Source organism: Polypterus senegalus, chromosome 13 (genome assembly GCF_016835505.1).
Source record: "Polypterus senegalus isolate Bchr_013 chromosome 13, ASM1683550v1, whole genome shotgun sequence".
NCBI classification, from domain to species: Eukaryota; Metazoa; Chordata; class Cladistia; order Polypteriformes; family Polypteridae; genus Polypterus; species Polypterus senegalus.
Window position 1 is genome coordinate 33155809 of NC_053166.1, and position 25213 is coordinate 33181021.

At 39.5% G+C, this 25213-nt stretch overlaps 1 protein-coding gene across 1 annotated transcript in view; it reads right to left on the reverse strand.

Annotated features, from left to right (window-relative positions):
- LOC120542738 (relaxin receptor 2-like) overlaps nucleotides 1–23225 on the reverse strand; it is a 94617-nt gene extending 71392 nt beyond the window's left edge. Inside the window, exons 1-4 of the mRNA XM_039775377.1 lie at nucleotides 23160–23225; nucleotides 11346–11501; nucleotides 6326–6403; nucleotides 4046–4151 (exon numbers count right to left, since the gene is read on the reverse strand). Of these exons, the coding sequence (XP_039631311.1) occupies nucleotides 4046–4151; nucleotides 6326–6403; nucleotides 11346–11501; nucleotides 23160–23214 (395 nt within the window). The 5' untranslated portion in view covers nucleotides 23215–23225. The remainder of the gene's footprint in view (nucleotides 1–4045; nucleotides 4152–6325; nucleotides 6404–11345; nucleotides 11502–23159) is intronic.
- Between the last annotated feature and the right edge of the window lie 1988 nt (nucleotides 23226–25213).

Consider the following 25213-nt stretch of genomic DNA (forward strand, 5'->3'; position numbering starts at 1 on the left):
TAGAGAGTATGCAGGTGGCACCAGTCTTAGTTAAACCGCAGATATCAAGGGTCTGGTGTTCTTTTTGTTATTAGTGTATGTGGTGACATCATGCCAATATCAAAAGAGCTCTCTAAGACCCTCAGAAAGAGGGTTATGGATGCCTAGTTGTCTGGCAAGGGATTTTAAAACATCAAATTATTTGAAATCAATCATTAAACCATAACGAATATCAACTACAAGCGGCACGGATTTCAAATGACTGCTACTTTGTCCAGGACTGGCTATCCCAGCAAATTCAGTGCAAGAGCAGACCATCTGATACTAAAAGAAGTCTACAAGAACCTCAAAATTTCCTTCTGGGATCTACAGGTAACCATTGCAACAGTTGGTGTCAAAGTGCCTATATCTACAATCAGACAGTGATTACTCAGTGTTTGACCTGTAACTGAGGTGTCCTGGGAGAGAGGCTTTGCTACCCAAAAATAACATTACAGCAAGACTACAGTTTGACATTGAACATCTAGCAAAAGAAAAGACATCCTGGAACAATGTGCTCTGGACAGATGAATCAAAGATCAAATTTTTTGGCCACAGTAACAGTAGACATGTTTGGTACAAACTGAAGACAGAAGTTCAGGAGAAGAACCTGAAACCAACTGTGAAGTAGGGTGGTGGAAATGTTATGGTTTGGTATTGCTTTGCTGCTTCAGGGCCTGGGCAACTTGCAGTCATTGAGTCAACGATGAATTATGCATCATATCAAAAAGTGTGATTGAGGAGGATGTGAGGTCATCTCTCTGAAAGATGAGCCTGAGACGGAAAATTGACATTTCAATGTAATAATGTTCCAGAGCAAACTAGGAAATTTGCTAAGGAACGGCTCAAAAATAAATGGAGGGTCAAGGACTTGCACAGTCAAAGCCCTGATTTGAATTGCATTGAAATATTGTTGGGGGATTTGAAATGTGCAACCTGAAGGAATGAAGGGCATTTGCATGGAGTCAATGTCAGAGGTTGGTGGGCAGTTAATAAAAATTAATAATTCTTTGCATTTACATAGCGCTTCTCTCACTACTCAAAGCGCTCAGCAATTGCAGGTTAAGGGCCTTGCTCAAGGGCCCAACAGAGCAGAGTCCCTATTGGCATTTATGGGATTCAAACCAACAACCTTCCAATTGCCAGTGCTGATCCCTAGCCTCAGTTATTCAAAATGCCTACAAGCAGTAATTTCTGCTAAAGGGGGCAATACCAGCTTCTGAAGCCAAAGGTATACTCACTTTTTCCCCAGTAGACCATTACATCTATTCATATTTTTGTTGAATAAATAATTGAAAAGGCAAATTTCATTGTTTTTTTAATTTAAGTACAGTCATGCCTGTAGGTCATGAACATCCCTGTTCACAAACAAATCGGTTCACTCACAAAAATTTTGTAAAAAAATTGCTGTGGTTAACGAACAAATGTTGCTTGATGAACAAAATCCCCGCCAAGCATCCTGTGCACTCTCTCCCAGTCTTCGGTCGCGGTCAGACATGCACGCAGTACTATACGTACTAGTCCTTACTGTACACGTGTTGTGTTCATTGTTATGGTAACTCCTGTTACTGTTACCTGTTACTATTTCAGCATGGCCCCTAAGAAAGTGAAGAGCGATAGTGGTGTTGAAAAGGAGAAAAAGGTGGTTAGGAAAATCACAGTACAAGTGAAGAAAGAAATCAATGAAAAGCATGAACGTGGTGTTCGCATGTCAGATATCGCATCCAAGTACAGGATGGCAAAGTCCACCATTTCGACAATTTTGAAAAAATAAAGAGGCCATCAAAGCAGCTAATGTGGCAAAAGGGGTAACAGCTTTAAGTAAGTGAAAGCCTCGAGTGTTGAAAAGTTGAAAAACTGTTATTAGTGTAAATTAATGAAAAACAGATGACTGATGATAGCATTAGTGAGGCAATGATCTGCAAGAAAGCAAGACAATTGCATGGCAATTTGAAGGGTAAAACCCGCAGTACGAGTGTTGAACTTGAAGAGTTTAAAGCAAGTAGGGGGTGGTTTGAAAATTTCAAACGTAGAAGTGGCATTCATAGTGTGGTAAGTCATGATGAGGCTGCGAGTTCAGACAAGGCAACAGCGGAAGCGTTCGTGAAAACGTTTGGCAAGTTTGTGGATGAGGAAGGGTATCTTCCAAATCAAGTGTTTAATTGTGACGAGACAAGCTTGTTTAGGACATACATCACGCAGAAGGAGAAGGCATTTCTGGGCCACAAGCCAATGAAGGACAGGCTCACCCTTTTGTTGTGTGCAAATGCAAGTCGGGAACTTCAGAGTGAAGCCGATGCTCATTTATCACTCTGAAAACTCACGCATTTTCAAGAAAAACAGCGTTTTGAAGTTGACACTGCCTGCTATGTGGAGGTCAAACTCGAAAGCTTGGGTGACAAGGCTCCTCTTCAAGGAATGGCTGACTGTAGTGTTCAAGCAATATCTTGCTGAGAAGAGTCTGCCCCTTAAGTGCCTCCTGGTGATGGCCAATGCCCCAGCACACCCGCCAGGCTTGGAGGACGAGTTGGACATACAGCTCGAATTAAAAGCGAGAAGTCTACGTGACCATCATCATCAAGTCCTTCCATGAGAACCCTAAATACAAAGAGGACTGTTTCATTTATGTTAGATAGAATGCCTAGAGTGGACTGGGTGGTCTCGTGGTCTGGAACCCCTGCAGATTTTATTTTTTCTCACCAGCCATCTGGAGTTTTTTTTTTTGTTTGTTTTTTCTGTCCTCCCTGGCCATCGGACCTTACTCTTATTATATGTTAATTAGTGTTGTCTTATTTTAATTCTAACTTTGTCTTTTATTTCTCTTTTCTTCATCATGTAAAGCACTTTGAGCTACATTATTTGTATGAAAATGTGCTATATAAATAAATGTTGTTGTTGTTGACTTCATCAAAATCAAGTTCCTGCCCCCCAATACAACGCTTCTGCTGCAGCCCATGGACCATCAAGTGATCGCCAGCTTCAAGAAGTTGTACAAAGAAGGCTCTGTTCCCTCTGTGTTTTCAGGTCATGAATGACATCGATCTGACACTGAGACCTTAAGAGCAGGCTGGAGGAAACTGTGGCCAGAAGCTGCTCCTGAAAGAGATTTTGAGGACTTTGATGAAGCCGATGGCACTCCGAGGAAGAGGAAGTGAGGGAAGCTACCAACGAAATGAAAACACATTTGTGCTAAGTGGAGTGAAGTGCAGGCCTTTGTTGAAATTTGTCACCCAAACAAAACTGTGACAAACAGATTGGTAGAACTAATGAATGATAATGTGATGTCATATTTTAGGACAGTGCTTCAGCGCAGAAAAAAACAGATCTCACTGGATAGATTTTTAGTGATAAAGGCCCCATGAGACTCCACGGACCAATCAGGGACAAGAGAGCAAGACATGAAAAAACGCCCGAAGGACAGTTACCCACTGTTATCATGGAAGCGGACTCTCCTTCCAAACAGTGGCTTTCTCCCTTAACCCCTTCCTCTCTTACAATCCTTCACGCCTAAACTCTCCCTTACAAAGGTGAGCTAAGAGTTCTCTTTATTTATATTTTCTTCTTATTAAGGCATTTTTATACTGTAATGTCTTTTTTTCAGAATTTTTACTATAAAAAAACAAAAAAAAATAATGAACAAAATAGGTTTAAGTGGGCTTGGGAACCACTTAATTACATTTCAATATATTCTTATGGGAATAATTGCTTTGGACTACAAACAAATTGGTTCACGAACAGATTTCAGGAACAGATTGTGTTCGTGAACCACAGGCACCACTATACAGTATATCACCTTTTATCTGTAGGCACTATTTGCATGAATATCTAATGTCTGCCTGTTCACATTTGTTGAAAAAGTCAACCATTTCCATTTATTGACTTTTTCACATGACCGCAATTACAGAACTTATCAATTCTCCTTTGCTGGGATAAAAGGAAAGGAAATAAATGACTGTAAAAAGATAAAGCAACCTGATCTGAAAAGAAAACCTCTCAAATATTAAGTATACAGTCTTTTTCTACTCACAATAAGGTTACATTTGGAGACACCTTTGGGATGGAATGCAAATGGACGTCCACACATTCCAACTCAGTCTCTTGGCAGTCACAAATCTGGGGATACTCTCGGAGGTCTGGTGGCAAGCAGAAGTAGAAAGAATACAATTGCATTAATTTTTTTAATAATGCATTTAGTGAAGAGCTAAAAAATATCCTATGTTTACATCTTGATGCCAATGAATCATATCTGTTTTACACTATATATATATATATATGTAGAAACACACAATTATGAGGTGTCCACACTTCTTTGTGCGTAGTAAGATCTATGGAAGAGGAATGCCTTACAAAAGGTAAAGAAAATGGAAGACTCTGAAAGGAGATGAGCAGATTACCAATGGCGAGTGGAATGGGCAAGTTTACACCTAGAAAACAACCAGAGAAAACTGACTAATCAAGGTGATGTGACCAAAGACACACCATGTTTCCACATTTGCTTGGGTGAAGCTGTATGGCCAATCCATACAAATTTACCACAAAAGTGTGGATCATTATTGACTTACCCTCATATGTTATACTGCATTACAATACAATTACAATATACTCCTGGTGGATACTTTTCTGTCTGTCTGTGCCTGAAGGCCTTGCTGGAAACTATCATTGTCCTGTGCCATGGTAAATTAGGGACTGAGACAATAAACCATCAGTAATGGAAACCAGGCCACCATTGTGCATGCTTTGATGTTCTGTCACTGTTGGATTGTGCTTATAGTGCAGCACACACCGGCTCCATGGATGTCTGTATGGTCAGTGCTAATATTATATATACTGCATGTACAGTATTAGCTGATAGTCTTATTTAAAGAAATATGGCAAAGAATTATACAGCAAACTGAATTCATTCATGTTTGAGGCCATCTACCCTAACAGATCATTTTTTTCTTGTTATTCCACCCAAAAGTTGCTTTAAGCTTTTCCTTACACTGAATTTATCTAAATTACAGCCAGATGTATGCCTGTCATTTTAGCCAATCTCACATTTTAAAGCAATGCATCACATCTTCCTTAAAATATTCCAACATTTTTGATGGAAAACAGAAAGAAAAAAATAAACACTTGGTATTAATTACATAGATTAAAAAATGATATTTGATATTAACAGTTTGTCCCATTTATTCCATGGTTAGCAAACACATGTTCCAAGTTCTCAGTCATCCATTTGTCCCTGGCATGATCTACCTCGCTGATATGCAAACAGACCTCAAGTCCACAGTCTTTCCTGGCCCACGTTGAGCAAAGGTTTTTGTGCAGCACAGTCACAGTTCTCGTAGACGGTTCTATCCCAGCATACCCCAATGCACAGAATCTTTTATGGCACTCTCTCGCTAGAACTTTGTCCTGATGGATTCTTATTATGCAGAGTATGCAGAACTGCTTGAGTTCCCCTTAATCACTTTTTGCCTTTGTCTCCTTTGAACACTTTTTATAACCAATCATGCTCACTTTATTCTGTATTGTCTACATAGTATTTCTACCAGATGGAGGTATCTACCCATAATAACATAAAAAAAAAGAAAAATAATAACATTTTATTTATACAATGCCTTTCCCATGCTCAAAGTGCTTCACAAAAATTAAAAGGGTACAATAGGAATACAAGCCCAAGAAAAAGACCAAATTATAAACACTAGATACAAAGTAATATCAAATATTAAACACCAAATAAAAATACATTAAACAAAATCTTCTGAATTAGAATAGAAAACAAAATAACAGGACTAAAAATACAAAAATGCTACAAACATTTGAGGAATCCCCAGCTCATTTACCTAAGCACCAGGACAGAAGAAAGACCTCCAGTGCCATAGTTACTGCTAGCAACACATTACAGTTTTCCCACTTGGGATCTCAACTCTTCATACTGCCTTCTATTTCACCAACTAAAACTCTTTTTAGTAATTTCCCAACAAGTATACCAAACAAGACTACTCTAAACTGGTATATATTGGATTTATATTATAACTTGTTTGCACAGTATCATTAGGTTTTGCCTGGAAAAAGAAACTGTTTAAATTTGGAGATAGGCTATGATTGCCTCATTTAAGAAGTGAGATGAACTAATGCTCTCATATGAAATGTGTTAACGAAGCCCCGTTTATTATTCAGATCCTGCTTCTGCATGATACCTCACCTCTCCCACTGCAGCCCACTACTTTAGAATCATGTGACTGACAGAGTGACTATTTAGTGAATGCTCCTCCAGTTTTCCTTAGAATCTGTGGTGTTTAAGAAACTCTTTACTACTTACGGCATTCTGTTTGCCAGCTATCAGGGAAAGGTGTTCCTCGAGCCTTATCGATTATCACATACCAGCCACTGATGTCTTCTGTCGAACAAGAAATAAACAAAATGAACACATAATTGCTTTGAGACATTTACATTCAATTGTTGTCTGTACTCTTACAGTGGATTCAGAAATCATGCAGCTTTCTGCACATTTAATTATGTTGTAGATTTAATTTTAGTTTTTCATTTGCCATTTATGCCCCTCACTCTACACTCAACAACCCATAATGACAAAGTGAAAACATGTTTTCAGAAAGGTTTGCAAAGGTATTACTAATGAAAAATGGAAATCTCCCATTCCTATAAATATTCATATCCTTCATTCAGAACTTTGTAGAAGTCACTTTGTGGCAATTATAGCTTTGAGTCTTCATGGTAAGTCTGTACTAGCTTTGCACACCTGGATTATAGGAATGGTATTAGGCAGGAGATGAGCAGTGCCTGGTCTTCACCAGATATAGTATGTGGAATTGAGCCCAATGAGTTCAATTATTGTCTCATCAGACCTGTGAATCTTCTTCCTGATGCTCTCGGAGCTTTTTAAATGCCATTTGGCAAAGTGAAAGTCAGCCACTCCACCATACACACCTGAATGACTGAGGGCTGCTAAGACAGCCATCCTTCTGAAAGGTTCTTCCACTTTAGCAGAGAACTTCTGAAGCTCTTTTGAACCATTGGGTTCTTGATCACTTCAAGAACAGCCCTGCTGGTTTCATATGTATTCAATTTCACAATTTTTCAGGTCACTACACTTCTGGGAACACTCAAATCTCCAGAAATGGTTTTTATACCTTTGCCCTGATCTATTGCTCAGCATAGGTTTATTGTGGAGATCTACAGAGTTCCTTGAACTTCAAAGCTTGTTTTTTGTCCTGACATGCAGTATGACTTGTGGGACCTCATGTACACAGGTGTTTGCCTTTCTAATGATATCCAGTCAAATTAACTTGCCACAGGCAGACACCAATCAATTTCTAGACACAGCTCAAGAAGAACTGAAGCAAACAGGATGTACCTGACCATGATTTGGAGAGCTACAGCAAAGGGTCTGAATACTTATATAAATAGGAGATTCCCATTTTTGAGAAACTTTCTAAGAACATTTTTTCACTTGGTTATTAGGGATCTTGGAGTATAGATTGATGGGCAAAAGTGGTAAATTCATTTATTTACTTTTAAGTTACTTTTAGTCCAGGAACTATCTGCCATATGTCTTTGAAGTTCATACTATACCACTCAAAAAAATTTAAGGAACACTGAAAAAAAACAACAGAACTCAATAGGAAAAAAAATCCTGCTGGATATCTCTACTGATATGTACTGGGTAATGTTTTAGGAACAAAAGGATGGCACATCGTTTGATGGAAATGAAAATAATCAACCTACAGAGGGCTGAATTAAAAAGCAACCCGAAAATCAAAGTGAAAAAATAATGCGGAAGGCTAGTACACTTTGCTGAAATTTCAGCAACTCAAAATTGTACTCAGTAGTTTGTATTGCCCCCACATGCTTGTATGCATGCCTGACAATGTCCTAATGAGATAACGGATGGTGTCCTGGAGGATCTCCTCCCAGGTCTGGACCAGGGCATCACTGAGCTCCTGGACAGTCTGAGGTACAACCTGGCGGCATCGGATGGACCGAAACATAATGTCCAAGAGGTGTTCTATTGGACTGAGGTCAGGTGAGTGTGGGGGCCAGTCAATGGTGTCAATTCCTTCATCCTCCAGGAACTGTCTCCATACACTCGCCACATGAGGCCGGGCATTGTCGTGCACCAGGAAGAACCCTGGACCCACTGCACCAGCATAGGGTCAGACAATGAGTCCAAGGATTTCATCCTGATACCTAATGGCAGTCAAGGTACCATTGTCTAGCCTGTAGAGGTCTGTGTGTCCCTGTACTGTATGGATCTGTCTCCCCAGAACATCACTGACCAACCACCAAACACCAAATGTTCTCCACGACTTCTACCAGACCCTTTCAAGTCTGTCACATGTGCTTAGGGTGAACCTGCTCTCATCTGTGAAAAGCACAGGGCACCAGTGATGGACCTGCCAATTCAGGTATTCTATGGTATATGCCAGTCGAGCTCCACGGTGCCGGGCAGTGAGTACAGGGCCCACTAGAGGACGTTGGACCCTCAGGCCACCCTCATGAAGTCTGTTTCTGATTGTTTGGTCAGAGACATGCACACCAATGGCCTGCTGGAGGTCATTTGGTAGGGCTCTGGTGGCACTCATCCTGTTCCTCCTTGTCCAAAGGAGCAGATACTGGTCCTGCTGATGGGGACTGGGCGGTCTCATGGGCTGGAATCCCTGCAGATTTTATTTTTTTCTCCAGCCGTCTGGAGTTTTTTTTTTTGGTTTTTCTGTCCTCCCTGGCCATTGGACCTTACTCTTATTCTATGTTAACTAATGTTGTCTTATTTTTATTTTTTTATTTTGTCTTTTATTTTTCTTCAATATGTAAAGCACTTTGAGCTACTTTTTTGTATGAAAATGTGCTATATAAATAAATGTTGTTGTTGTTAAGGACCTTCTACGAGGGGCTCTGCCCAGCTCTCCTACAGTAACTGCCTGTCTCCTGGAATCTCCTCCATACCCTTGAGACTGTGCTGGGAGACACAGCCAATCTTCTGGCAATGGCACGTATTGATGTGCCATCCTAGAGAAGTTGGACTATCTGTGCCACCTCTGTAGGGTCCAGGTATCGCCTCATGCTACCAGTAGTGACACTGACCATCGCCAAATACAAAACTAGTGACAAAACAGATGAGGAGGGAAAAATGTCAGTGGCCCCCACCTGTTAAACCATTCCTGTTTTGGGGGTCGTCTCATTGTTGCCCCACTAGTGCACCTCTTGTTAATTTCATTACCACCAAAGCAACTGAAACTGATTAACAACCCCCTCTGCTACTTAACTGACCAGATCAATAGCCCAGAAGTTTCATTGACTTGATGCTATTCTCGGATTTAAAAGGGTTCCTTTAATTTTTTTGATCAGTGTATAAAGCAGGGTTTCATATATAAGGTAATCCTTAACGCTGTTCCCAACTATGTTGAACTTCACACACATTGAAGAATATAGTTACACAATCAGAGTGTCCAATGGGAATATCTGATTAAGATGAAGAGTTGTATTTGCTCTATAATTTAAAACAGGAAATGAAATATGAGGAAGAGGAGATTGGGAGCATGGACTGATACAACGTGTTTCACACCCACCACATAACGAGGCACAAGGAAAATCTTAAAAGTTGCCAAAAACTGAAATGCTGCTTTCTCATGTACTTCCCCAACTCTCATCTAATATCGGAAGAGTATTCAGCTACAGTCCTGGAGGTCCAAAGTGGTTGCAGGTTTTTGCTTTAACCAGTTTCTTAGAACCCATTTATTTACTAAAAATGCAACTGTTTTGGAGCTTAGTTAACTCATTTGTTATAGTTCAGAACCCTTTATTGACTATTGAAGTTTGAAACAGTTTTAAATACAAATGTGTGCAAAGGACATGCTTCGTTCATTGTTAACCACATGCAAGAGGGACAGTGAATGTATATTTTTCTCATCATGGTAACAAAACTAAGAAAAAATATTGTCACTGTACATCGTGACCATCTCAAATATGAAAGAAAAGCTGAGTGTTTTTTTTCAGACAGAAAAGTAGCATGCAAGACACTACAGAAACAGGCAACTACTATTCCCAGAACAAAACTAAACTCAAACCTGTAAAGTAAAAAGCAGAAACGTTCAAAGAAAAATTACTCAAAACCAAAATGTATCTTTTTGTGAAGCCTTCCATGCATTTATTCAAAACATGATCATCTGTTGAACCACAGCATGGTTAAAAGCAGTATTTATTGTTTTAAGAGCCATTGTCTTTATTAGGTTGTTATGTTACTCTGTTCTGAAATGTCTTGCCCCCTGTCACTAATGTAATGGTGAATTCCTCCACTCCACTGTTGTGGTTAGGTTGCCTTACCACCAGAACTTCCTAATGCTAACACAGACTTCCCTAAATCTGTTAGCCTGAAAACACAAAGGGGGGTGACTGCCTTTTGTAATTTTTATTATGAGCAAGCATTTTATTCAAGAGTTGATCTGAACAGAACAGTCTGGTTCTAGCAGGAAACAAAAGATCCTGGCATCATAGGGCCCATTTATCATGATGCTCCAACATTGATGGACTAAAAGCCAGAAGTCTACGTGACCATCATCATCAAGTCCTTCCGTGAGAACCCTAAATACAAAGAGGACTGTTTGACTTATGTTAGGTAGAATGCCCAGAGGGGACTGGGATCCCTGCAGATTTTATTTTTTTTGGAGTTTTTTTTTTTTGTTTTTTCTGTCCACCCTGGCCATCAGACCTATGTTAATTAATGTTGACTTATTTTATTTTCTTACTGTGTCTTTTATTCTTCTATTCTTTATTATGTAAAGCACTTTGAGCTACATTTTTTGTATGAAAATGTGCTATATAAATAAATGTTGTTGTTGTTGTAACAGTAACGTACAAGGAAGATGAAAGCTAATCACGCGCTGCAATACGCTGTGTATTTAAGAAGTGTAATCAGCAGTTGTTTTTCATTGCCTCCCCTATTGCTTGACTCCATGCATTTAATAAAGGCCTCTTCTATCCTGAAAACAGCTCTGTAAATTTACCTCTGCCAATAGCTCGAAAGTGATGATTTCACACATAGTGTCACATATGACCTGGATGCGTAGCAGCACACAACATCCTAAACAACTCCAATATACGTTGATAAAATAAACAAAATAATACCAATAACACAAAATTATTTCATAAATTCTGACGATTAAGGGTCAAGCGCATCCATAATGCTTTATAAACTTTGGAATGTTAATTGGCACTCAATATTTCAGACAACGTCTGACTTCCAAAGGCATGAGGGGGATCAGTCTAACAAGCTGTGATTTTATATTAAAGTTATATTTAATTTTTATATAAATTTGGACTCTTACCACAGTTGACCTCATCAGCCCCGTTGCTGCAGTCTTTGACTCCATTGCAGTGCAGCAGCTGAGGCAAACAAGTAGAAACGTTGCCACAGGGGAAGTGGCCGACCGGACACACAGAAGGGGTTGCATTTCTCTTTTCCAACTTTAGCCCCATTGTAGCTGTAGGAAGTGATAAATAATATTCATCAATTATTTTTTTTTTCAGTATTTCCCAAGTGATGATGTTAATTGTTCTACACATTGTAATTTGCATTGTAGCTATAACATAACATATTAAGTCTTGTTAGACTTTTTATTGGATTACTAGTGGCAGGACCTACAAGAAGGGAGGTTAGCCAGTAAACTGTACTGGGACCGGGGGCCAAGGGTGGGCCGAGTCTTTATGATAATGAGATTTTATCACTCGTCACTTATTATTTTTTACTATTAGCTGCATATAGTAGGGGAAAGCAGGGGTAGATGTTACATGGGGTGTGTTGTTAGATTGTGTTCTCAAGATCTTCCACTGGGGACAGAATGTCTCAGTCAGAAGATCATGTGACTCCACTCTTCAGCCAGGCTAGTAAATTCTGGATCCCACTTTAAAATGAAGCATTGCCAGACCAATTAATATTGATGCTGTCATTAGAAATTTTCAAAAAAAGGCAAGAAAGTTCATTTTAATTAAATACTAAACCTATTTACTTTTGATTTCTGATTCATTCATCTTGTAAGCATTGTACCAATATGTTCAAATGTGAATTTTTTATCCTCCTCATCTGCATTATAGCATACCAGTAACGTGCAGTGAACACACTTGACTTGACCGTTCCTAGTTTTCTTCCTCTTCCTCTGTACGTTTAACATTCGTTTCCTCAGAGGTTGATGTGCTTTCTGCTTCCTGAGCAGCTCTTCTGTTCTCCACCCTAGCAGCCCGCTGCTTCTTCTTTCGTCTGCATCTTTTCACGTTTAAACTGATTAAGTCAGTGTTTACGTTGCAATTATTTAGTACATTTTCTTTAATTCTTCACTTAAGTTGGCACTTAATCTTCAATCTTGAATGGTTTAAGATATGAAGAGGTAGGGGAAGTGACGGCAAAGGTGGTAGGGATGAGAACGGCACCCATACACATGCACCACACAGCCGTGCTGCTGGCCACTGCCAAGAGATGATTCTACAATAAAATAAAATAAAAAGAGGAATAACCTTGGAGGTCAATCATCACCCTGAAAGCGGATAGTAGACGTCACGTAGTATATGTGTACCAAATTTCAAGTCAATTGGTCAAATGGTTTGCGAGCTGCAGGTGATTTAAAATCCTGGACAGACACACGGACAGCCATGGTAGCGTATTATATAAGAAGATATCATGCCGTGTTAATACTCTATAGATTAGCTTGCTTTGTCATTTTCAACTGCCCTAACTCCTGTTTGTAGAGTAGTGTTGGCTTGATACTAACATTTTGACTTAGGCACTACCAGCTTTTGCACCTCAGTAAGAATACCAAAATATTTACGAAAAGAATTGAGGGAATCTAGATCAAACTACCAAGACATGGAGCTGAAGCAGAAACCTTAACAAACTTTAAGAAGAATCTGGATGAGATATTGGGATATCTTAGCTATTAGCTAAACAAAGGGGCTTGATAGACCGAATGGTCTCCTCTCATTTGTCGAACTTCTTATGTCCAAAAATGAGTTGTCCAGTGTAACGGATTCTGACTCTTTGAGTTTTAGATGCCCCAGACAATCTGAATTTTGAAAAAAATGCCAAACCATTTTGCCATATCGTAACACCTCACTTCAAAGTGCAGCATTCTTGCTCCTGAACCCTTGCCTCTCACTTGCATGTCCTTCCATGGTTTTTAGATTTTTGTTATCATGTATCCGTTTTAATTTCCACCCATATTATCCTGACATTTACAGGAAAGTGAGAAAGGGAAAACCAAACTAATGAATTCCAGTGGCATTGAAAGGGTAGCAAGTCAAATGCATGAAGGTATAATGCTGTCAAAGAAATGACTAGAAAACTGCCAATGTTGATAGATAGATAGATAGATAGATAGATAGATAGATAGATAGATAGATAGATAGATAGATAGATAGATAGATAGATAGATACTTTATTAATCCCAAAGGGGAAATTCACATAATCCAGCAGCAGTATACTGATACAAAAAAACAATATTAAATAGTAATAAAAATGCATGTAAAAGCAGACAATAACTTTGAGTAATGTTCGCATTTACTCCCCCGGGAGGAATTGAACAGTCGCATAGTGTGGAGGAGGAACGATCTCCTCAGTCTGTCAGTGGAGCAGGACGGTGACAAAAGTCTGTCACTGAAGCTACTTCTCTGTCTGGAGATGATCACTGTTCAGTGGATGCAGTGGATTCTTCATGATTGACAGGAGTTTGCTTAATGCCCGTCGCTCTGCCACAGATGTTAAACTGTCCAACTTTACTCCTACAATAGAGCCTGCCTTCTTAACAAGTTTGTCCAGGTGTGAGGCGTCTTTCATCTTTATGCTGCCTCCCCAGCACACCACCGTGTAGAAGAGGGCACTCGCCACAACCGTCTGGTAGAACATCTGCAGCATCTTATTGTAGATGTTGAAGGACGTCAACCTTCTAAGAAAGTATAGTCTGCTCTGACCTTTCTTAAATAGTGCATCAGTATTGGCAGTCCAGTCCAATTTGTCATCTAGCGGCACTCCCAGATATTTATAGGTCTGCACCCTCTGCACAGTCACCTCTGATGATCACAGGGTCCATAAGGACTGCCACTTAGGAAGTACAGAATTGTGCAAATAAATCGCAGTGTGCAGCCTGTAACACTGAATTGGATTAGGCAGGGTTGAGAATGTACACAGCATGTCTGGAGTATTTTAATATTGCAATTTGCTTTTAGATTAGATTATTTGAGCACTAACACAGTAAAAGTCCCTGCATTGGGCTGGCACCCTGTCCAGGGATGTTTGATTCCTATTTGTCACCCAGTGCTGCTGGGATATGGTCTGGCTATTGACATGAATGAACGACACAACACACTCTCATGGTTTGGAATCTCAGCTTCTCTGTACTCCTCTCAATAGCAGTGAAATAACAATTAATTAGACTAAGAAAAGATTATAAATGTTTAAAGATAGTAATGGATGATGAACACTGGCCCCAGCACAGACAGACGGACGACATATGGACGACATATTTTGCACCACACACTGTTTATTTACACTACTATTATTTACAAATAGCTCACGTGCACCCCCAGTGCCTTTTCGCACCGATTTCCCCAATGTCCAGGCCCACAGTCTCTTGTGCCTTCCTGGCCGCCTCCTGTCCTCTTTCCAGCTTCGCCAACACTGCCGCCCGATGTCCACCGCTGACTGGAGGGAGGCGGCCCCTTTTATGGGGAGCCGGATGGGCTCCAGCTGCTCCCCGGCACTTAACGGTGACCACACCCCTGTGTGGCGGAAGTGCCGCTGCGCACCGAAGCCGTCCGTGTCTCCCGGTCGTCTTCCCCGGCACTTCCTGGTGTGGCGGAAGTGCCGGGCTCCCGGAATAAACAGGCACTGGGGCGCCGCCTGGCGGTGGCCACGGATCCCTACAGGGCTGGGCTTCCAAGCCCTGTACCCGAGGCCCCCTGTCTAACCAGGACAGACGCCCCCACTCGGTCTGGAGGAGGCACACGCCCTCCTCCGGTCTTCCAAGGCGTCCCGGCCGGGCTCCATCCCCGGCCAAAGACCACACAGGGTAAACCGGCATCGGGGCGTCGCCTGGCGGTGACCACGGGTCCCTACAGGGCTGGGCTTCCAAGCCCTGTACCCGTGGTCCCCAATATAACCAGGACGGACGCCCCCTCGCGGTCTGGAGGAGGCACAAGCCCTCCTCTCCTCCTCCTGGGCGTCCCGGCCGGGGACCACAATGAATATACTCAACATACACTAAGATTTAACTTCTTACTAGATTTACAGTGGATTCAGAAAATATTCAGACCTGTTAACTTTCTGCACACTTTATTGCATTGTAGATTTAAGTTAAATGGATACATTTGCTATATTTGCCTGTAATCTATACACAATGACCCATAATGACAAAACAAAAACACGTTCTCAAAAAGATTTGCTAATTTATTAAAAGTCAAAAACTGGACTTTCATTCATATAAGTATTCAGACCCTTAATTCTGTGCTTTTTAGAAGCCCCTTTGGCAGCTGCTAAAACTTCAAGTCTCCTTGGGTAAGCCCATGGGATCAAGCTTTGCATCCCATGATTTGGGCAGTTTATCCCATTTTTCTTAGGAGATACTCTCAATCTCCATTAGACTAGATGAAAAATGTCCGTAAACTGCCATCTTTAGGTCTTTCCACAAATGTTCTATGGTGTTCAGGTCTGGGCTTTGGCGGAGCCACTCAGGGACAGTCAGAGTGGAGTTTTAGTTTTATTGTCCTTTAATAACAGTCGTAACTTAATAAGCTTAATAAATTATGATTTTTAACATTATTACATTAAAAGAGCTTTAGGAGCTCCTGTCTATATGCTAATTACATGAATCCGAACCATGGTCAAAGAGTCAAAGACAGCAAAACTCATTGTAAACTCATTCATCTGTTTTGTTTTTTAGCACACTTAGTTGCTCAGTGCAGGACCATGAGATCATGTAGCCTATCATGGCATCATCTGGTGCACGTCCATAAATAGGCACAAAATAACGGTCATTTTAGAAACACCAATTAACCAAGCAAAGATGTCTTTGGGTTATAGAAGTTTTTTTTTTACCATGAAAGGGTCCTATGTTGACCCTATTGTCACTCTCTTTATTATATAACTTTATAAAGAGTGTCACAAACTATAACCCACATATTAATACTTAACAGCCTGTTTGTTACAAAGCAAAACAGGCAGGAAAGAAGATTTACACGTTTACTCTAACATTATATATTAACATTCTCCAATGTAAAGTTCCTGAATGTGCACAAAACAGAAGGAATGCGTGTGACAAAATAATACTAATACAACTTGAATAGATAGCAGCTTGTCTTACTAGAAGTCTAGGCATTCAGTATGCCTAAATAACCACGTGACTCTTCATCTTAGTATGCTGATTAGTCTCTGATCTGGTATGGCCTCTAGCTGGATTGAAGGACAGACACTGAGATGTTTCTCTATTATCCTGAATTTATGTCAGACATGTGCTTTCTTGATGCACATCAGGTGCCAATTGGTGTTGTACTGTATTGCAGAATCCCTTGTCATGGCCAGGCCTCAGGAACATCCTATTGAGGCATGGCTTATGTCCTTGAAACTTTTGCCAACTCATCTTTTCACTGTAGCCCTAGGATCGTCAAACTTGTTTTTGGTACTGGAATGTTTATGACTAGTATATCAATGTCCCCATATTTAAGTATTTTGTATTCGCTCGATAAAATACATATATGTAACAATGTCTTATCTATCTGACCTGGTATGACATGAATAGAACAGATTACCAATATCTCTCTAGTATAATAAAAAAAAATCCTGCGATGAGATGAAACTTTTTAGAAGATTTTTTCAAGTCCCGTGAATTGAGACTTTGGCCATGAGATTTTTTCAAGTCACACCCTCCTCTCAACCATTTTCAACCACGTACAATGTCCAAATCTTCCTAGCAGTGAAAAAAACGATGAAATCAAACGAATTAACACCAAAAATGTTGATCGGATACATTGCAGATTAGTTAAATGCATATCAATAGACTATGCTGAAACAGTTGGTGGTGATCACGCAGAAGATGAAACATCAAGTTACAATATCCCAAAGAATAGCTACAAACATTAACACTGTCTGGTCTTCCACCACATGAATTACTGTAGAAAGAAGGATGTATCCAAGAAGGGCAATGTAGTACATTTTCAGGGGATAACATTAGACAACAAAGGAGATCTTGATATGCCATTCGTATTAAAACGTTAACAGTTTCCCGTTAGAATAGCTTTTGCAAAGACAATTAACAAATCTCAGAGGCAAATATTCGAAAAAGATGTTTTATTTAATAGAGAGAAAGAAATTTAATTCAATCACGGGCAGTTATACATTGCGTTGTGACAATGAAAGTTCAAACACAGAATCAAAATTCAATGCGATATTGATGAAAATTTCATTCAAAAAATTGTTTTTATGGAAGTTTTACAGTAAAAGTGTAAGTCTAAAAAGTATTTGCATGTTAATTTCAAAGCCAAACAGAACGAAATCGTATTATCAACGAATAACTAACACAACATGAAACATAATTGACTTTCAAATTATTACATTTTACTCTTTTGTGATATGTTTAATTACTCTCTGTAATGGAAAATAATTCTATTATGCATATGTAACAATTCCCATGAAAATAACAATCTGTTTAAATTGTGCAACCACATCACCATACGCGAGCGACAGAACCGCATTCAAGGGGGTTGGCGAGCGAAGTGAGCAGGGGGCGAAGCCCTCTAGTCTTTTTTAATATTTTCTTTATCATCCATCCATCCATCTATCCAGGTTCTTAGCCTTGTTACAGTGTGGGATGGCTCCATGCTCCAGTTTCCCTTTGGGAGCCTCTTTAACCCCCCACAATCAATAGCCATAATCAAGATGAGCCAGTCAAATGAGGACACACCCATGCACCAAAGGGTGGGTGGAACAAGTGCTCAGTGCTTTTATTAACAATCAAAAAATTTGTTCAAATGAATAATGCAGTACTTCAAATTACTCTTCAATAAATAAATAATCCATAAACACAGCGAAGGTACAAGAAGGATAAAACCAATCAATAAATAAATAATCCTTTAAAATGAGATTAAAATCCCCAAAGCAGGAAATGTTCTAAAAACTCAGTCCCTGGTGCATCCCTTTAAAACCATCATCCTGCCAACAAATAAAGCCAACCTTCTACTCCAGATCTGGGTCCCTGCTGTCCATGGCTCCCAGAAGGACGCTGCGCCAAACCTCACTTCTTCAACTCCAGGTGCCACTCCTCAGCCTTGAGCAAGATCGAGCATCGGGCCACTCCAGCTACTGCTACAACTACAAAAAATATGCTCAATTGGATTTGTTATCTACAGCCCCTGAGCGTTGGACCTACGCTCCTCCTAGGGGGCTCTCCATCTCCTAATCCTGCCTTCCTTCTCCTCTCTTTAACCTTCATATCCTGTTTTCCAGTTTCTCACATTTTCCTCCCCCCTTCTGTTATGCTGGCTCCTTTCATATTACCTTCTCTAACTGGGACCACAAGAGGGACCACTCATCACAAACCTGCTTATCCAGGACAGGGCTGCAGGGAAACTGGATTCTATCCTAACAAGCATCAGGCACACGGCAAGAATACTCCCTGGATAGGGAACCAGTCCATCACAGGGTGAAAACAAACAGATATTAATGTTATAGTGTAGATTCCGAAAGTACTCAAACCCCCTTCACTTTTTCAAATTTTGCTGTTTTAGCCTGGTGTTAAAATCTTTTAAGTTTTTCCTTACATCAAACAACACTCAATACCCCAAAATGACAAAGTGAAAATGGGATTTAAGAAATTTTTGCCAGTTTATTTAAAATAAAAAAATGCAATATCCCAAAAATATGATATATCCCATAAGTATTCAGACCCTTTGCTATGATACTTGACATCTGGCTCAGGTACATCCCATTCTATTGCTCATTGTTAATGGATCTACACTTTGTTCAAAGTTATCAATTCAATTGATTGGGTTTGATTAGGAAAGGCACATACCTGTCTATAGAAGGCTGCACAGTTGACAAAGTGTATCAGAGTAACGAACAGCCATAAGGTCGAAGAAATTGCCTCCATGTTCTAGAAACAGGATTATGTCAAGGTACAGCTCTGGGGAAGGCTACAAAAAATCCTGCAGCATTGAAGGTTTCCAAAAATGTGGTTGATTTACATAATTCTTAAATGGAAGAAATACAATCACAATTCTTCCTAGAGCTGGCCACCTGGTCAAACTGAGCAATTGTGGGTGAAGGGCCTTGGTAAGAGAGGTGGCCCAGAACCCAACGGTGACTTGAGCTCCAAAGAACCTGTGTGGAGATGGGAGAAACCTCCGAAAGGACAACCACTAATGCAGGACTCCACTGATCTGGACTTTATAAGTAGCTTCTCCTAAGAAAAAGACACATGAAGGCCTCCTCGGAGTCTGCTAAAAAGCACCTTAAGGATTTTCAGACTGTGGTAAACAGGATTCTCTGGTTGAAGAAACCAATGCTAATCATCTCTGCAATACCATTCCAATGATTAAGCATAATGGTGGCAGCATTGTGCTGTAGACTTGTTTTGTGGCAGAGACTGGTAGACTAGACAGGGTTGAGGGAAAGCTGAATGGAGCAAAGTACAGATATATTCTTAATCAAGGTCTGCTCCAGAGTTGTCTGGACTTCTGACTGGGCCAAATGTTTCTCTTCCAGCAAGAAAATGACCCTAAGCATAATTTAAAGACAGCACAGAAGTAGCTTAGGGAGAACAATGGAAATGTCCTTGAGTGGCCCAGTCAGACTTAAACCTAATCAAACATCTCTGGAGAGACCTGAAAATAGCTGCCCACTGAAGGTCTCCATCCAGCCTGATAGAGCTTGAGAGGATCTGCAGAGAAGAATGACAGAAAATCCCCAAATCCAAGTGTGTGAAGCTTATCATGTCATACTAAGAAGACTCCAAGTCGGAATCAATCTCAAATATACTTCAATTAAGTACTGAGTAAAGAGTCTGAATATTTGTGTCAACGGGATATTTCACATTTTTGTATTTTTATTAATTTGCAGAAATTCCTAAAATCTTGTTTTTGCTTTGTCATTCTGGGTTATCGAGTGTTCCTTGATGTGGAGAAAAAATGATTTAAATGATTGTAGCACAAGGCTGCATCGTAGCAAAATGTGAAAAAAGTGATAGGGTCTGACTGTTTGTAAAATATGAAATTAATTTATACCATCCTCCATTCAGGAGAGAAAACCAGACTACCAGGGTTAGGCTACGCAAAGGGAATGTACAAACTCCACAGACAGTGATCAGCAGTCACATCTACAGAACTTGTGAGTGCAAAAAAAGAGGCTTGAAATGTGTGTATGCAGCTTTCCGTGAAAATGCTATAATTTATAAAAGACAACTTGACTGTGGAACAAGCATATTGTATTTACAGCAACTCTGACTCATCCATGCACAGCATTTCGCACAAACTTGCTAATAATCATACCTTGATCCATTATTGAAATGCAGCCAAACCAGCTAAATGAAGACTGATGCTTATTATAATTCATATCACAGAGCTGCTGCTAGAATGTGTGTTGATGTGACAAGCATATTAAACCTCAAAAGTCATTGATATAATGTACAGACTGTAGTTTAGTTAACATTTAAGAGAGTCAATGCTGTGTATTTGCACTGAAGAACTTTTTTGGTTTTTCATCAGTTCATATCTCAATATCTCAGCCAAGGCTCACTCCACACCTGCTGTGCTGGAAACCATTAACCGGCCAATAAGACGCTTGTCTTTTGGCAGTGGGGAAAAAACTCACTCGAGTAACACATTTGTGAAATATATAAAAAAACTCAGAATTCAGAGTTATTTAAAATATGGGATTTACAATATTGACTTGCCTCAGTACAACCAAAAAGCCCTGGAGTTTGGACAGACAGACAGGCATTCTTCTCTTTGATCACGATTTGACGTCTTAGGTTAAAGAAAGAGTGAATGAGAAACATCTGAACAGCATCAAACTCATTGTCTGTGCAGTCGCCCATTCAGCTTAGACATAACTCAGTTAATGTATTTTTTATATTAGAGGGATGGAGTGGGCTAAAGTTGGTCTTGGAGAATATTGTTAATATTGAGTCACCTTTAATTTATTAAGGTCGCTAGAGCTGTAGTCTATACTGGCTACAAAGCAAGAACCAACACATGGATGTGAAGACAGTGACAGAGCACTGTCACTTACACTGCACTTATTCAGCCCATTATCTAATATGATTATCCAGTTCAGGTTTAATGGTGAGCTATACCACCAGCACTGGACGCAACAAAAGTGACCACAGGGCACACTCATACAAAGACAATTCAGAGACACCAATTATCCTAAAACATTTAACACAAAAGTCAAAAAATCCTTTGGGATTGGGGAGAAAAAAAAAACAAAAGAGACATAAGGAGAACATACAGTACATACGCCAAGCAAACCATGAAAAGCTAGAATCCAAACCCAGCACCCGAGAACTGAAACCATTCACACTTTACCAGTTAATTCAATTTCTGCAGACATGCTATAAAAATAACATTCAATCAGATGAGAAAAGCAGTGACCGTTCTTAAAATTTCACTGTTTCCAAATGGAGTTTCTTCATGCAGTCCAGTTTTCTCTCACAGCCCAAAGATAAGCAGCTTAGGTTACTTTGTCAATATGTCCTTTGATAGACTGACATACCATTAATGGCTGCTTCATGACTTGTGCTTGAATCTACCAAGACAGACTTGAGCAGTCAGTGGCCCTCTGATTGGAGAAATGTTTCAAATAGTTGATCTATCTATCTATCTATCTGTCTGTCTGTCTGTCTGTCTGTCTATCTATTTCCTTAAATACATTTGTGCCTTGTGCATTAGCATCTATATGTCTAATAGGTGCACCTTTCTCATCTGCTCATTTTAAACAGTACCATACCTTTCTATCTGTCTATATGTCTTTCTATCCATGCTTTGGAGGAGATGTAAAATCAAGCTCTTGGCTCTCTGTGGGTGAGAAAGATTACTGGGCATTTTTTGAAAAAAGGTAGGGTGTTTCATGATGTCCTGGCTAGGTTTTAAACAATGGTCTGGTCATAATGGCACCCTAACAATTCTCAGTTCCTTATTGGCTAACTTCCTCTCTTTACCATTTCACCACCCAACAGCTAATGTGTGGTAAGCATACTGGCACAGTAATAATGGCTGTTGTCACATCATCCAGGTGGATGCTACACATTGGTTGTTGAAGTTGTTCCCTATGTTCTCTATAAAGTGTTTTGCGTAGGCTGAAAAAGTGGTGTGTTAATGTAACTAATTGATCATATAGTGCCTCATACCTTACTGTCTATATATTTTTCTAATCTAGCAGATTTTTCATCTATCCTTTTAGATAAAGACATACTCTATCTATCTATCCTATCTTATCTATAAAGACATCTATCTATCTATCTTATCTATCTATCTATCTATCTATCTATCTATCTATCTATCTATCTATCTATCTATCTATCTATCTATCTATCATATAGTGCCTTATCTATCTATCTATCTATCTATCTATCTATCTATCTATCTATGTATCTATCTATCTATCTATCTATCGACTCTCAAAGTCAAAATATGTAACTGATAATATAATGTGAAAAGTAAGCAAAGCCAAGTGCATATGAAATGAATGTATATTGCCAGTGTGATTTTTATTATAATTAGAATAATGTGAATTCTTCCCAATCACATCTCAGCCAGAAATGAAAACTAATTAAAAATCTGTTTCATATGGAACACTGTTGCCTCAAATATAGCCACCCTATTAATCTGTGAGGCAAACAGACTACAAACGAACATTTTTCATAAAAGAGAAACACATCTTACACAATGTCAATGATATCAATATGTTATTTACAAAGTGAAGCCACTAAATGCATGCTTTAGTTATCCAGGAAAATAAGAACAAAACTAATGAAAGCCAAATCAGTTTATGAAATCTGCATATTAAATGGACATCTTTGATGGCCTGACGCTGCTCTCTTAGTGGCACTTAACACACACTGCAGAAGAGATGAATGAGGAGCACAGGGTAAAAGAGCACAACTTACCAATAGCTGCAGAAAGTGTTAAAAGGAGCTGCGGAGAGAGTGGCACCCCTGCCATCGCCAGTACCCTGTAACAATGGACGAGGGCTTTGGGAGCTTTATTCCAGTTCAAAACAGATGAACTAGAATAAATGTGAGAGTCAGTAGTCCCATTAGCTTCCACACATCTTCCCGAACTCTGTCCGTCTCCCTTTTTCTTATTCGCAGTCCTCTTCCCTCCCTCTAAACCTGCTGACAGCAAGCTCCAGCATATCAGTGTATCATCTGATGTGTAATACCAGATGCTTTGGCCACTACTAGAAATTCTACAAGGCAAAAACTGACGCATTTGCGATGAAAGCCATTATGCTTACATCCTTCAGTCCTTTTAAAATGCCAAGTAGATGTGTAACATTTGAAATGTCCACAGTCTGAGTGTCGTTTAGGATTAGCAGCATCTTCAGTCACAGTATTTTCAGGTAAAAATGACAGTGAAAGAGAAATAAAAAGCTTATTAGGAAATGGTTCCTATTAAAAAGCAAAAAGCAGCAAGCACATCAGAAATAGAACTAGACAGTTGGAGGTGTTATCACCATGAGAACATTCCAAAATTGTGTGACACAGTATGTACATTATGACAGTATCAAAACTTTTATTATGAAAGAAGTTTTCATAGAAAGAATATTTAATATATTCTCATTAATTAATAGCACTGTACAAACTGTTCTTACTTATAAATCATTAGGCATGTAAGTTTGACATCACAATTAAATTATTATTTGCCAGCTTTAGTTATTATGAAATATTATCCAAAACAAAAGGAAATGTAATCCAAACTGTGAAATGAATTACATAAACATGACAAATGATATGGGATTAGGAGAAAATCAAAAAATATAAAGAAAAGGTAAACAAGGTGAGGCCCTGCCATTAACCCAACAATTTTACATTCACTCATATAAGACATTTGGCATCACAGCAAACAATTCCACAATGATGATAGTTAATAGCAAGCAACAAAATAAAATTAAACAAATAATAAGGCATAAGAATTAAAAATAAAAGCACTAAACATGAAGATTCAGGATTAAATTGTGTCCAATACCAACCGAGAGTGCGTATTTTATAAACACAACCCGTTTTTGTACAACATGATTGAAAATGTCCTTGCACAGCGTATGACAATATTCGTCAATTCATTGATGGTCAAACTTACTTAAACCAACTTAAATCAACACAAAGTCCACAGGAGGCCTGAACCTGTCCCAGCAGCAATGGATTCAAGGCAGGAAACAGTAAGGGGCTTAAGACCTCTGTGTAATAAGAAAGCCCCTCATTGTTACGGCCCTGAGAGACGCCGTAAAAGAAAACTCTGGTTCCCTAAACAGAATCCACCCTACCCCGTGCTCATCCCTCGTGCCAACATTAGCAGTAGTTGCAGTCACCGTTGTATTGGCATGTATACAGAGCACAGGGGAATTCTTTCTTGCATGTCTGAAATATAAAACATCATCACTACCTTAATAAACCAGAATGTATGGCACAGTGTTTAAGGCTTATTGCTGCCTTGAGTCCTATGCTGGCCGAGGAAGGCTCCAGCACACCTGTTCAGGACTAAGCAGGTTAGAAAATGACTGGCTGACTGAACTGATATACAGAACTTTATTTTATTTAGCAGAGAACACAAATCAGCTTAGAAGCTTGCAAGCATGGAGTAGAGAAGCCAGACGAAGGAGAGAAGCTAGAAGGAATGTAATGATTAAGGAAAAAGGGAGAAGAGGAACAGCCGCTCCACCAGGGTTTGAACCTTGTTAAGATAGGTCCAGCGAGTCTGTGAGAATAATTGTGTTTTCCCTTATTTGGTAGCTGCTACCTCCAAATTCCTTACCCTTCTACGATTTGTTCATTTTTGTTATAATAAATCATTATTGGGATTCTTGGCTTTATTTTATATTGTTGCACTCCAGAGCAAACCTGACCCTTATTATGACTGATTGCAGAGATGCACGGGGTGGAAGATGTTCAAGATAATCTGCAGCACTGATAACCTCAAGCAATCATAGGAGCCACAAAGAGTG